This window comes from Halichoerus grypus, chromosome 8 (genome assembly GCF_964656455.1).
Source record: "Halichoerus grypus chromosome 8, mHalGry1.hap1.1, whole genome shotgun sequence".
NCBI lineage: Eukaryota > Metazoa > Chordata > Mammalia > Carnivora > Phocidae > Halichoerus > Halichoerus grypus.
This window is the reverse complement of record NC_135719.1, coordinates 149,706,153-149,721,363: the sequence shown is the minus strand read 5'-3', so window position 1 is coordinate 149,721,363 and position 15,211 is coordinate 149,706,153. Positions and strand designations below refer to the sequence as shown.

General features: G+C 46.6%; 1 protein-coding gene across 14 annotated transcripts in view; it reads right to left on the bottom strand.

Annotated features, from left to right (window-relative positions):
- KLC1 (kinesin light chain 1) overlaps positions 1–15,211 on the bottom strand; it is a 58,583-nt gene that overhangs the window by 10,722 nt on the left and 32,650 nt on the right. For 4 of the 14 annotated variants that reach the window (XR_013440847.1, XM_036101651.2, XM_036101653.2 and 1 more), the window contains exons 6-13: positions 14,508–14,595; positions 13,782–13,883; positions 12,235–12,408; positions 11,989–12,088; positions 9,314–9,363; positions 9,167–9,234; positions 8,486–8,594; positions 6,030–6,191 (exon numbers count right to left, since the gene is read on the bottom strand). Coding sequence is in view for 12 of the 14 variants with exons in the window: in XM_036101651.2 (XP_035957544.1) it covers positions 6,030–6,191; positions 8,486–8,594; positions 9,167–9,234; positions 9,314–9,363; positions 11,989–12,088; positions 12,235–12,408; positions 13,782–13,883; positions 14,508–14,595 (853 nt within the window). In the remaining 2 variants the exon portion in view is untranslated. Of the gene's footprint in view, positions 1–609; positions 1,198–1,897; positions 1,949–6,029; positions 6,192–8,485; positions 8,595–9,166; positions 9,235–9,313; positions 9,364–11,988; positions 12,089–12,234; positions 12,409–13,781; positions 13,884–14,507; positions 14,596–15,211 lie in introns of those variants that run through there. The other 10 variants (XR_013440848.1, XM_036101652.2, XM_036101654.2 and 7 more) reach the window with 7 other exon arrangements.

Genomic DNA, 15,211 nt, shown 5'->3' with positions numbered 1-15,211 from the left:
TGGTCCATGTAACAGTACTGGACCCAAACCACTGAGAGATGACAGAGACAACTCTTTTTTTAACACTTTTGTGTACATGCAGTACTTAGATGTACTGCTTCTTCAGTAAATTTCATTTTAAAATATTTATTTATTTATTTATTTATTTATGTAAGTAAGTAACTAAGTATTCTCTACACCCAGTGTGGGGCTTGCACTCACGACCCTGAGATTAAAAGCTGCACGCTCTCCCGACTGAGCCAGCCAGGCGCCCCTTTAGTAAATTTTAAAAACGGTTTTATTAAATGTTGATTTTAAGTGTGGTTGGAAAATTAAATAAAATGCTCATCCCATTAAAACCCCTCTGACACATTGTAGGAAGCAAGTAAAAAACTGTCCAGCTTTCATCGTAACTGGCCCAGGCATTAACAAGTGGAACACTTGGCAGTATCTGGGTATGAAAATCAAAAGCAGAGAGTGAAAAAAATGTGTCTATAAGCAACTTCTGTTCTCAGAATGAATCACTTAGTGAGATTAACAGTAGCCCCGTTCCTTCAAGAAGCTACGCAATGCCGCATTCCATGGAAAGAGTGAGAAGTTCTACTAGGCAGACAGACACCAAGACACGGGTCAGTTGGAGTGAGTTTATTAGAAGTTAGAAAGACACAAATACACAAATCACTGAACACTTAAAGATTAGTGGAGAAAAGCAAAATTGCCAAAATGTCACAGAGACTACACAGCAAACGCTACTGGAGCGAGATCCTAAGGGGAGAGCCCGGGGCGCAGGTGGCCCCGCCGGTCTCGGAGGGCAACGGGAGCAGCACATGCCCTAGTCCTACAGCCTAGCTAGTTCAACGGTCACGGTCATGCCACGGCATTAACACCTGCGGGAGACTTCTAACTACCTTTGATCAAAGTGAACAACTAATCGCTCTTAATTCTTAAACTCATGTATCACACAGTAAATGGTTTTTATTAACACAGTTTATATTACTAAGTACATATCTGGCAAAGCTACATGTATACAGAGATAAGGAACCCCCCAAAAAGGACAGCAGCACCGAAAGGAACGGCCAGTCACAGAGAGGCGGAGCGCTGACAAGAATCCTAGGGGTCGCTAAGCACAGCAGTCAGCGCTGGAGAGAGAAGGAAAGCTGGAGGAGGAGCCGCCCGTCATGCAGGACACAGTGTGAACGTCACATGAGGCAGCTAGGCCTGTCAGACAGAAACGGAGAGAGAGCCCGGTGAAACCGTTGTGAGAACACAGCCAGCCCCCACTGACCGCAGCGTGGCTTACAGTATTTCTAGGTCACAAATCTCAGCAGCGCTTTTAATCACTTTAGTATTTGGGATGACCTTCCGCCTGCTTCTATCAGCCCAGTACCAAGAGGTACTGGGCCGTATGCTATCTTTTACGTTATCAAGACTAATCACTCCTGATCATCAAAACAAAATTCCAGTTTCCGAGCATGGATTAGCACTGTGCTGGAAATCTCCATGATACTTACTGTAACGAGGTTTTCCAGTAACCGTACATAAAGGAGATTCCACATTGAGAAACATCCGACAGTGACCAAAAGAAAGGCTACACACAGGAAGAGGCCATTCATTAAACCTTTAACTTCATCAGAAATCGTTTTATATCCCTAAACTATAAAGTTCTCTCTGAAATCAGGGAGGACTTTCTCTTAAAAGCACTAACAGTTTAGACAGTTCAGAAACTTGAAGAAACCACTGACTTTAGAAGTCTTTAGCACATTTTAAACATGCAGTTGATAATCCAAAATAAGATTAATTCTAGAAAATGGATTTCCACAGGCAGCAGTGCACCCCGGGTCTCAGCAGACTGGAACCCCAGTGGTCTCGTATGAAGCCCCGGACAGCGGGGACCGAGGCCCCGCCCGCTCTGACTCACCATGGGACGCTCAGCAAGTCATTTAACCAGCCCGAGCTTCATTTTTCTCATCTTTAAAATGGAAAAATAAGATTTGTTACCAACTCCCCACGAATGTTGGGAGGACAAGAAAACATAAGTTCTTGTTGCTCTTTCAGAAAAAGGACATTAAACTGTTAATTCTGCAAACAGTACACCTCCCCCCGCAGTTCATTTCAGAGTTCACTGCCACACTACAGCGTTACTTAGAACAGTCCTGTCTGGCCACTCAGCAGACTATGGGAGAGTGACCAGATCCCAGAAGTACTTCACCGGAACACACACACACACACACACGCACACGCACGCACGCGCTCCCCCTGCCCCATCCCTCACCCCTGCAGCAGCAGGTGCACAGGAGCTGGGCTCCGGACGCAGCACCTGGCTAGGGAAGGGGTGATGGAGCGGGCTGCCCACCCTCTCCTGGCACTCGCCCTCCAGAAGCAGCGGGAACAACAGCAGAAACCCACCCCAAGCCCCGGTGGATTTCTATTCAGTAAGAGCTGGAGGGCTGGGAGGTCTCCTGCATTGTAACTCTTTCAAAAACAGTCTACTTCTTTATATTGCCATGAAAGGATACTTACATCAAAAAAGTGGGTTTCTGAACAGAAATGAATAGTGTAGTGTACTGGCTAAGAAACGCATGGCAATAATTATGACCTATAGAGTTCAGGTGATTTGTTCTTTATTTTTTCTTTGTTATATTCCAGTTGTCTTCCTAATATAATTTTTAAAACCAAAACTTTATTTCTAATTAACAGCATATACTAACCCATTCCTCAGTCATCTTGGGCAAGAGTTCAGTGTCTTTGGAAAACAAGCCCTAACACGGGGTGCGGGTGGGGCAGGCTCCTTCTGAAGGGCCCCGCAGGGAACTGGCATGTCAGAAACAAAAAGGTCAGAGTGGAGAAGGCGGACAGAATGGAGGACGTGATGTTTCCTGGGGCCCTAGTGGGACGGCTGCAAGTATGATCACTTCATAACCGCGCAGTGCAGGGCTCCCACGTGTGCGAGGGGCCCAGGCTCCAGGGATGGTCCCAGCAGCCCTCGGAGGGGATGGCAGCCATGTGCACAGAGGGTAAAGGGAATCCAAGCTAGCCAGAAAGGACTTCTTTGCACACAGCATTTGCGCTTTTAGCGGGACCAGAAAACTCGGACTTATCTTGACAATGACTTTCAGCTCTGTGTACTATTTATACAAAAATAAGTTTGAGAAAGTTACATTTTAAAGTCCTTTAATCACCATCTTAATAGTATATATTTTAATAGAACAGAACTGCACGTCCCTAAGAACTTGATCCAGAAATCTCATTATGAATGATTACAGTACATTCAGTAACCCTACTTTTCTTGTATTTTAACAGCATGAAATCTGTGCTGACCTAGACTTCCCCCATCTGCAGGGTGCGACTGGAACCTGGACTGCCTGACTCTGCCCACACTGCTCACTGTTTTACATGTTACTCTGAATGTTGCGACCAATCACACCCGCTCGGTCTCACGTACACGGCTGTGGCAATGGAACGGGACTGCCGTCCTCCCCACTGAAAGAGCACCTGCCCCACACAGCAACACGATGCTTTTCCCTACAGTAGCAGTTTTTAAACTTTTTAAAGGGCACTGAAACCCTTTTTAAAAAACTTAAAATCTAATGCAGAACCCCAATATAAGTAAATCTAGGTGGCATTTTCTCATTATAAATGTGTAACAAGTTCTTAGAAGAACATAAACCAGTAAGAACAGTGAAGCCACCTTTACAGAACCCACAACTTGAAATATGAAATTACAGATGACAAGTCTAGCCCCTGACACCTGAACTCCCAGTCCGTTTCCAGTTCATCTGGACTGCCCGGCACCAGAACCTCGCTGCACACAGGTAAATGGCTGTGGGCGGCAGCTGTTCTCAACCGCGTGCCTTGTCATCGCAGGAGCTCCTCACTGCCACTCTGAGGGCCTGAGACATTGAGTCTCACACCTGGACAAAGACCAACGCGGGGGCCGCAGTGGACTCGCATTTAGTCGCACGTGCCTGCACCCCAATCGGGCTGACTCAAACCCCGTGTGTGTGCACACCGCCTGCGCTGCCTCTCCAACAACCACTGCGCACTTTGAAAATGAAAATTCCAACCAAATGTCGGGAGAGCTCGGCACCACCTTCTCAGAACCTGCGAGCCAGGCCTTCCTGCGCAGGCAGCGGTGGGCTGAGTCTGAGCAGGGGCCTCAGGGGCCTGGCGGTGAGCACACCAGCCCGGGCGGCTATCCCCTGGGTAACCTGGGCAGTTCCAGAGTCACCCGCTGCTTGATCTCAGACTCTCTGTGAAGAAAGGGCCCCTTCTGCTGCTCAAAGCGAGTTTGGAACCACTGCACAGGATGACCTGAGATCTGGGATCTAGATTCCTTCATCCAGTGGACCACTGCCGATTGATGAGCCCTGCGATGGATTCTGTCAGAGACGCAGAGCCTCTAGTGTCCAAGAGTCAAGTAAAAAGGTGTCAAAAGCCCCGTGTGTGAGTGTCCTAAGTGAGAGCATGTCCAAAGCGAGAGAGGAAATGTGAAAGGAAGGAGGGCCAAGCGTGCACTCGGGAGGGACCGCTTCTGTGATTCCAGCAGCAGGCCTGACGGGAAGCCGCCTGCCAGCCCTCCACGGGCTGGATGGAAAGCAGCTCGCTCTCACCCCTGAGTCTCAGTCTTGAAGATGGTAACAGAACTCTGCATTGCCAATAATTTGATTATAGGACTGCACAGAAAGATTGACCTAGAAATACTGTCTCAAGAAAAAGTTCCTCCAGAACTTCATTCAAGAGTGTCAAAATCTGCACCCTGGCTTCTACAGACTAGAGAAGGGACATGACCCTCTCCACAAGGCATGCAGGACAACAGGAATCATGGGGAGAGTACAGTACACAGTGTGGCCAGATGCGGGCGAGAGGAGGGCCCAGCCATCATCATTTATGTGTTAGACGACTGCCCAATGGAGAATGGTCAAAGCAGATGCTGATTGGTTGTCTTGGCATAGGAAACACCAAAGCAAGGCAGCTGCCAGATAAAGACAGTCAAAAAGACGCTCTCTCCCTGAAATTTTGGCCACTACCATTATTGTAGAAAATGTCTCATCCTTACCAAACCACTCCAGCTATTAGAAAATCCCAAAAATAAATACATTCAAAGACAGAGCATAGGAAAGCCCAAGATTACTATTTGGCAAAACATATGCACAATTACCTAATCAAACTGCACCTACTGCGACTTCAAAAAAAAAAAATTGATCGTGCACCTAATCCTGCATTCAACTCTCCCTGATAAAAGCAAAATTCCAAAGACACCAGCTCAACGTACAAAAGTATTACCCATGTGTGACCAACGTTCACTAGAAAAAAATGTCCAGGAGGCCACACGCTCTTTGGCAACCACTGGATAAACAGCAGTGGTGAAAATTTCCATCAAGTCAAACCAGTGAAACCCAGAGGCAGAGCCAGGAGCGACATGTTCCAAACACGGGCACGTGTTCTGGATCCGAAAACCTCTGGCAGAGGACTGTGAAGAGAGATGAGCCGTGGGACCCTCAGGGGGAACAGGACACAGCACCGCGGTGGGCCATGCAGAGCAGCTGCCCCAGCCTGTTCTTCTCTAGAGACAAGCTCTGTTCAAAACATCATTTCCCTTTAAGGAATTTAAATCTCACAAAATCTACAGCAGCCTGGTCAGTGAAATTAGGAGCACTGGAGTTAGCAATGAAAATGGGTAAGTTAAAAAAGCGAGTTAGTTTTCTGCCACACTAATCCTAACATTAAAATAAAACCAGGTTATGGATTATGGCTCTAAATAACCAGGACACTCAATCAGCATTTAAGTGCTCAAAGTTAAGCCAAACAGCTTTCATGGTCCCTAAAGAAAAGAAAATGACCACTTCGAACAAACAGACTTCATTATTAGCAGAAGATAAGCACTTACAAAAAGCTTAATTCATACTTAATTTGAAAAAAGGACAGTGTCTAGCATGTAAGCCCGGAGGAAACTGCGGGACAGCACTCCTGCTGGGAGCGTGGCCCAGGCGGCCTCCCGGCGACAGACAAGCGCCTGCCTGCGCACGCTGGTGGCTGTGTACTGTACTTACCCCGTTCCACTCTACGCTCATACTCACTTCCTCCCCTCCGTCAGGGCCGCTCTCGTACTTGACCACGTCCACGTTCAGGCTCTCCCGGCTCCTGCGCTTCTCCATGTTCTCAGGGTCATTCAGCACTTCAGCTACTCTCTGTTTGTGAACATTGTCAAGACCCTGGGAGCCAGGCAAGGGGGAAAGGGTTGGAGCCATTAGAACTGAACCCTGATGAAGGGTTTCTAAGACAGCTAAGCTTCACCCGGGGGAAAAAAACATGAAAACAGTTCTTAAACACAGAAGAGTGCTTCTCAGGAATATATACTTAAGACTTACACATTTCACCCTCCGTAAAGTTTACGTCAAATTTAAAAAAGAAAACAAATATTGGGCTCCCGTGAGTGATTTGCACACTTAAAGTATTTACAAGGAAACATACTGATGTATACAAATTTGAAATGCTCTGCCCAGAAAAGGCCTGGTGGACAGAGTGATGGAGGTGATGTGCCCGAGAGCAATGAACATTCATGACGGGATCTGGGAGGCAGGCACACAAGCGTACAATTCTCTCCACTTCTCTGCTTGCCAAGTCTCACAGAAGGATGCTGGGAAAACGCCCCAACGCGCCCCCCCGCCCACGTCAGGGAGCGAGGAGAGCTGCAAGCTCTCCCCTCATTTGGGCAGGGAGGGCCCGCGCACGCTCGAGCTAAAACATCGCTGAGCTACAACACGGCAGAGACTGCTCTCCACGTGCGTTTCAGTTCGAATGACCCAGACGCAACACGTTCCATATTCTAAATGGGATTTTAAGCCCAGCAGCTGGGGCAAGTACGGCACCGGTACCGACTTCCATAGTGTCCTCCTCAGAAGGCACACCCGTCCGGCACACGGCGTACCGCTGTGACTCGACGGTAAGGCCGACTGCGGGCCCTCACCCAGCAGGAGGGCACCGGTCCCGGTAGAGCACAGACAACCTTCCTCTACATTTCTACAATTCCTGGGGCGCCTGGGGGGCTCAGATGGTTAAGCGTCTGCCTTCGGCTCGGGTCATGGTCCCAGGGTCCTGGGATTAAGCCCCGCATGGGGCTCCCTGCTCAGCGGGAAGCCTGCTTCTCCCTCTCCCACTCCCCCTGCCTGTGTTCCCTCTCTCACTGTGTCTCTATCAAATAAATAAATAAAATCTTTAAAACAAACAAATAAATTTCTACAACTCCTGATCCCCCAGACTCGGCTCGTTTGATACACACCATCCCAGCACTTGAAAACGAAGCCCGAACTGTGGGCACGACTCCTGTAGATGAGTGGTCACCGCACTCCAGAGCCAGGTGGGCACCAAGACCGCCTAAGCCACCCTCCCCCCCGGGGCGGCGCACGCACAGCCAGACCCCCGGCAGGGCTGCCGACGCCCCAGGGCGCTCTCCCCCACGCAGCCCTCCAGAGTCAGAAGACCCCCGAAGGATGACGGGACCGAAGACGGGCTCTGCCGGGGCCACCACCTCCACCGGGTCTGCTCTCATCATTCCGCACGGACTCTTTCAAAAGAGAAGAATTCTCAGGCATATGTGGGTAATTTTTATCCCAAACAGTGGTCAGCACCGACATCTATACCACTGAGGCAGGGAAAAACTCACACCTGCCTCTCCAATCCTAAAAATAGAAACCGAAACCACACCTGTCCTCTTCATAGTTGTACCTGTTTATACACAGGGACACACACACGCATGCAGAGCAATACATTTACTCATTACTCTGAAACCCCCTCATTACAGGGCAACAAGTAGGCCTTTTCCGCGTTTCCTCACGAACAGCATCTCAGCCTGACTACAACCTCTCAGCGGAGGGAGGACAGCGCTTCGGCAGCTGTACGTTTACCTTCCGAAGCAGCCACGGGGACCGCACCATCCAGCTACACCCCCAGCGGCGGCCCCCGGGAGTGCCCCGTGCTCCGTCCGTCCCTCACACCTGCGACTTTGTCTGCCTTTTGATTCGCGCCATCCTCCTGGGTGTGAAGTGGTATCTTGCTGCAGTCTGATTTGCATTTCCCTAATGACGAAGGACGCGGATATCTTTTCATGTGCTTGTGTGCCATCTTCAGAGAAATGTCTATTTAGCTCCTTTGCTCATTTTTAAACTAGGAGATCCTTCTGTCTTTATATATTCTGGATACTAGGTCCTCATCAGATGTGATTTGCAAATACTTCCACCCATCTCTGTGGGTGTCTTCACTTTCTTGATGGTGTCCTAAATGCACAAACATTTCTAATTTTGGTGAATCTAATTGATCGAGTTTTTCTTTTGCTGCTTATGCTTTCGGCGTCATAGTTACGGTCTCTTAAACAATATAATTTTCTTTGCGCAAACTAAAATATTAAATATTTCCTACTTCTAAATCAAGCTCTCGACAAGTTACATAAAAGAGTCATTACACTCAAAGGTCTAACAGGTGAGTTAAAAACAGAAGGCAGGTCACTGACCTGTTTACGGGACCTCATGGCTGCTTCTTCCAATGTTTCTGCAGCTTCAAATTTGCCCTGACGTCTGTAAAGTGCCCCAAGGTTTTTCAAAGTAGTTGTAACAGTTGGACTGTAAGAAAGCACAGGATACACAGAACTATTAAATACAAGTTTTAGAACAACTACTATCAATAGCACAAAATCTAAAGCACTAACAGATAAGTTTGTGAGAAATATTTTTGAAATTTCTACAGTACTTTAATTGTAAAATTCTAGTAAGTTCTTCTTCTGTAATGGACAGAACCTGAACTTCACCTATACTTCAGTGAGCTGTGTGTAGGTACGTTACCTCATCTACAAAGTTACGGGACTGTGCACACGTACCACCTGAAGGAACTTTCCACGTTCAGTCATTTACAAGCTGCCCTTAAAGCACTAGCACCTTCCAGGGCAGTTATGTTTCTTCAGTTAAAAGGACATACCTATTGGGGCACCTGGGTGGCTCAGTCAGCTGAGCATCCAACTCTTTGATTTCAGCTCAGGTCATGATCTCAGGGTTGTGAGATCGAGCACCGTGTCAGGCTCTGCGCTCAGCGTGGAGTCCACTTGTCCCTCTCCCTCCTTGTCTGCCCCTCCCCCTGCTCACTCACTCGCTCTTGCTCTATCTAAAATAAAAAAAATCTTAAAGAAAAAAAGACATACCTATCAACTTTGCAGGCTTTGTACCAGCCGCCATACTCTCCAAAAGATGTCCCGTCCTTTTGCTTTCCCTAAATTATAACAAGTGAATAATTATCTTTAAAGCAATATATCCAATTTAGACAATCTCCCAAAACAGTGTATTCTTACTTTGCATTCTTCTCTTTCTTCAGCGTGCATCCAAATGGGTTTATTTTCATCTAGGGGAGAAAAAATAACATACTATAAAATTGAAGCATGATAGGACCCACTGAGTAGAGGCTGTCAAGTTTCAATGATTGCAAGGTTTTTGTTTCTCATGTGATCCTTCTCAGGTGTTACTTCTTACAATTTGGACAGAGGAAGTTCACGGTGGAGCCTATGAGGGCGGAAGAAACAAGCAGATGGCCATTCACATGCAGCGCTGTGAACAGAAGACACACAATCCAACGTACCTACACAGGGCAGGCAGCCGTCAAAGATGCCGACAAACGCTTGGGCCCCTACGATGAGACTTCTAATGCTAGAATGTTCACAGAACGCTGGGGAGTATTTAGAATTTGAGAAAGGCAGCATTAAACAAATAAGAAAAGGGGAAGATGCCGGGAGCAAAGTGGAGAAAGATACTAATCAATATTCTCTTAAAGTCTTAACTTTTGAGAACCTTAACCATACCACTCCATCTAAAGTTTCTAGACAACCAATGTGCCCACACCATGGAGAATAAGCAATCTCAAAAGTGAAATTTCTGAAAAATTTTTATGCTATGAAAAATACTTGAGGTGGGGCGCCTGGGTGGCTCAGTCGTTGGGCGTCTGCCTTCGGCTCAGGTCATGATCCCGGGGTCCTGGGATCGAGCCCCGCATCAGGCTCCCTGCTCTGTGGGAAGCCTGCTTCTCCCTCTCCCGCTCCCCCTGCTTGTGGTGTTCCCTCTCTCACTGTGTCTCTCTCTGTCAAATAAATAAAATCTTTAAAAAAAAAGAAAGAAAGAAAGAAAAATACTTGAGGTACAAGTAGGGAAAATAAGTATACATGACTATATGTAAAATATGGTTTTAAATATGTAAATCAATCAGCACAGAAAGACACAAATGTTAAAAAATGTATCTAGGTGCTGAAATCATTGGTGATTTTCAGGTGCTGTCTCTGCATGAATTTTCAAGGATTCTCGCAATGAGGACCTGTTTCAGTTTCCAGGGGAAGAAACCCGTGCTCACATCCGGTCCAGCCACTCACTAACAACCAAGCCTTGGACCAGTCACTTCATCTACAGTGTCCTCACTCCTAAAATGGGTAAAGGTTTGACCCACTTCACCAGACTGTTCAGAAAATTAAATGTGATTACACACTGAGACCGCCTCTCGGAAAGACTAGTACATAGCTAGTCGTATGATTATCACTTGCCGTGTCACAGAAGAAAATGAAAACCCATTTCAAATATTGGTTCTAGGAGAGTGAACGGTATGTAAAGCTTACTAATAGTACTGTGAGTGCAGTCAGAGCTTTACTGAAATAATTCTATTGCCAGAACAGCCAAGTGCACCGCAAGCTAACAGGGCATGATTCCCAGACAACCCAGCAGGTGACGCACTGAGTGTGCGCACTGTGAGCAGCAGAGGCCCCTGGGAGACTGAAGGTCATACGCTGACAGCAACAGGACACTTTTGCATCTTGCTGAAAGAAAAAATGACTTCTGTCCTATGTTTAAACATTTGTATGGAGGGCAAATCCAAATACAGGAAAACTGCTTTTAACTAGAACTCAACTGGACTTCATGCTACTATTTTTATCAAAAAGCAGCTAGCAAATCATAAGGGAATAAGTATTCCCCAAGAACAGAATTTTTAAAAAGCAGCATTAAGGAAATGCCCTGGAATCACTACAAAATCCACATGGCCTCTGCGGTTAGGTGAGGATATTTGCCCCAGCCCACAACAACTGCAAACAGAATCCATGCTCACGATGGTGAGCCTGGGGCATTACTGTGTTCTGAGAATAAAAAGAGATTTACTGTCCCACTTATTAACAGAGGGAAAAAAACCTCACACGCTTCAAAGATTTTTCACAAGTGGTTTCTAGAAACTCTATAAATGAAAACATTCAGCAAAACCTCTTTCCCTACGCATCCTGAGGTTTCCTGCACAGCAGTAACAACTGTCCTCATTCCGAAAGCCTTATGTAACACCTGATGCAGGGGGCAAATGCCTTATGTAACACACACACATTGTTTTATTGAGCACTTTAAATCCTATATTTATTCCAAAACTGTATATTAAGTACCTAAGGAATATGGAGACAGGCCTTGGCTCTTTTAGACAAGTAACCCAGCAGGCCTGGGATGGGGTCAACCATTTGCATTTCTGACAGGTCACACATGGTGCGGATACTACTGCTCCCTGCCGGCAATCTGAGAACCAGGATAACAGAATAATTCCAGAAAGTGCTGATGCCTCCAGAGAGGCTTTCTGGAGTTGGTGCTCTGAGTTCTGCACAAAGCAAGCCTGGACTCTGGAGAGGGCAACTCAGAGAGATGTGGGGCAGGTGGCCCATCACCCCTGACCACAAGGCACGCGACCCCACTGAGTAATTGGTGACCAGGGCAAGGATGCAGGTGTTCACCGTGTTGGATGGTAGATGAATGAATGAATGAATGAGCCTATGACCACTCAGACTGTGCCACACTCTCTCCTCTCAGCGCTATCTACAGAATCATTTCTAAAATTCAAACTGAATTCTACCTTGAAAATACGATGACGACTTGGTATTACCAAGTTCCAGCTGGAAATCATCATTCTTAATGCACCCTAACAACCGTATCTGCTTAGAAGCGGTAGTAGAGTCCTTACCATCTACAGAACCAAACTCCCTTTCGTGTGCACGAGTGAGAATCTCTTTGTACAGTGTTTCTGCTTGCTTGAATTTTCCTTGCTTCAGATAGCAGGATGCCTTAAAATAAAATAAAGTACTTAGTAACTTCATATGTAAATGAAACACACATTCTTATCTATAGGTTAAATGACAAAACAAAGCTCAGAGTTCAAAAAAGGAAGCAGTTCTGGCTCTACCCACAGACTGCACCTCTGTCCACGTACCAGGTTATTTTTCGTTTTGGCCACATTGGGGTCATCGGGCCCCAGTTTTGTTTGGTAGATCTCGAGGGCTCTTTGATAATAATATTCTACTTCCTCGTACTTGCCCTGATTCTGGCACAGTAAGGCCAAGTTATTTAACTGCTTGGCAACGTCGGGGTGATCCTTTCCCAAAACCTGGGAACAAAAAAGTGCATATTAGAAACGCCGATCTGTTTCAGTGCCATCCAGTCCATTCTCCACCCACTATGAGAAGGGTCCTTCTCAACACAAACATGGCTGTGCCCAATGTCCAGGCTCACAGTCCCGTGCTCTGCACCAAGAAAAACAGCCAGAACTCATACTCTTGGCAGGTGGGAGGAGACTGTACTGATCTCCCTACACACTCTCAACTTTTCATCCTTACAGTAACCCCACACAGGGACTGGCACAGGGGGCATTAGTATGCACAGCCTGAAACCAGGAAATGGTTGTATAAAGGTTATGTCAGTATGACCCCCAAGTTCTGGAAGAGCCGTTTCTGACTTGAGCTATCACACAAGACTCTTCCCTATGTGTGCAAGCCTTCAAAGGGAATCTCCAGCTCTTGCATTCAGCCTACGTATACCTTCCCACTAAGACCCAGAGGTCCTCTGCACTCAAAATCTGACCATTTTAATTCATAAATATCATGCAGACGGTGGCATGAGAAAAGTTTTCCTGCATAATTTGATGATGAGCCCCTTTTATTTCCCCTTTCCCAATTCCTTGCCATATGGCCAAAAATTAAATGTCTCGCAGTATTACTGATAAATAATCACAGAAAATACCAATTAAAAATACTACCCCTGGTCATTCATGGCCTGGACTTAACACCGGAGCCTCCCGCCTGCTGAGATTAACAAGCCACATTTTCCCCAACACCTAATTAGCAGAGCTGCAGCAGCTGGCATGAATACCCATGACACCGGGCGCCTGGGTGGCTCAGTCGTTAAGCGTCTGCCTTCGGCTCAGGTCATGGTCCCAGGGTCCTGGGATCGAGCCCCGCATCGGGCTCCCTGCTCCACGGGAAGCCTGTTTCTCCCTCTCCACAGCCAGTCCTCAGGAGCTCCTCCTCCTGCGGTCATTTCTAGGCCACATCAGGCCGGGAGGGCACGAAGACTGAAACCACTCTTTTTTTTTTTTTTTAAGATTTATTTATTTTTGAAAGAGAGAGAGAGAGCAGCGTGTGCGCGTGAGCAGGAGGGGCAGAGAATCTCAAGCAGACTCCGCACTGTGCACAGAGCTCGATGCAGGGCTCGATCTCACGACTCTGAGATCACGACCTGAGCCAAAACCAAGACTCGGACGCTTGTGACTGAGCCACCCAGGGGCCCCTAAACACCCACTCACTCCTCTTAAACACCGGTCTGAATGGGCTCATCTGCCTGTGTTTTGTGGGCTGTCCACCTTATCCTTCATCAAATGAGTTATTTTCAGTAAATGGTCAGTCATAATATACCACAGTGGTCATTCCTCAAAACTTAAAACACTGCATCTCAAGACAATGAGCACCCTTCCTTTGCCCGCACCTTTTCTCTGATCTCCAGAGCTCTCTTACACAGCGGTTCGGCCTCTTTGTACTTCCCTCTTTTGCCATAAAGAACTGCGAGGTTATTCAGAGTCGCTGCCACCTGCAACACAGAGGGAAGAGCAGAGAACGGTCAACAACAGCAACAGACAGGACCTCAGATACCACATGCTCATCAATATCCGGGTTGCACAGTGAAGTGCTCTCCACTAAGTGAAGGAACAGGACTTCAGTTAAAAGCAAAAGAGCAATTCACTATACACTACAGATTATACAAAGTAAATTGGAGAATACTAAAATTAAACAATCAACAATAACACCGTGATCTTGATTTTTTAATTTCACTGGAAGCCACAAAGCCAACCCAAACACAGATCTGTTTGCAAATCTGGCCAGATTTTAAGAAAAAGACAATATAAATTCTTTAGAGAAAAATTTATAGAAGTACATGCAATCTGATTTAGGATAAAAAAAATACGGTACGTGATCCATGTGAAGCGGCGACGACGAACAAGTTAACTGTGCGCCAACACAGGCCGAACGTCAGAGCCACCAGCCCCGAAGCTCAGCACTGGTACTGAGTAAGTGAAGATTCCTACCTGCGCCATCTAGTGAAAAGGCAGCTCTTAAACCTTCCCTGTTGAGTTTAATATTAAAATGAGTTGGATAAAAAAATATATTAGGGAAAATGAAATATAAAAAGAAGAAAAGAACCAGATATACACACCGCGGGATGATCTTTGCCCAAAGTTTTCTCACGGATGGCCAAGGCATCATTCAGTAGATTAGCGGCATCTTTGTATTTATTCTGGTCTCTAAATTGAAAAACATACATTAAGTGTTTTGGATATAACTTACTACGTCTTTTTAAAATGTAATTTTGAAACTACAGAAATAAAAGTTAAGTTTGAGCTATTTAAAAAATAAAAGTCCACTATTAAAACGATTAAAAACACCTCTAGCGTAGAAGAAAAAGACTCTACCAATAATGTGAGCTTGGCATCAGGCCCGATTAGCTTTGGAACCTGGTGCTCCCCTCCAGGTCATGGGGACGACACTGCCCCCACACCACACGGAGTACGGGAGCTGGTCCAGAAGGCCGGCCAGAGCTTCACCTGCTAGCAGACAAAACTGACCCCAGGCTCTGAGCCCAGGCTCTGCCAGTTCATGGCTACGAGGCTCTGGGATATTGAGCAGCCTCCCCACGGTCCCCAGCGACCCATCCAGGAAGTGTATTACCTAAGAAGCTAATGATACGCTACCTGTACAATGAAAAAGCTTGTTAAAAATAAATACATTATAATGTCTTAATCTGGTACACAACTTGCCACCGTCTGCCTGAGTAAGGAGGAAGGAGGAGGCTTTTGACTGCAGTAAGACAGAAAGCCCAGCCTCAGCCGCTGCCCTCCTTGGTTTGTGTACCGACAATGT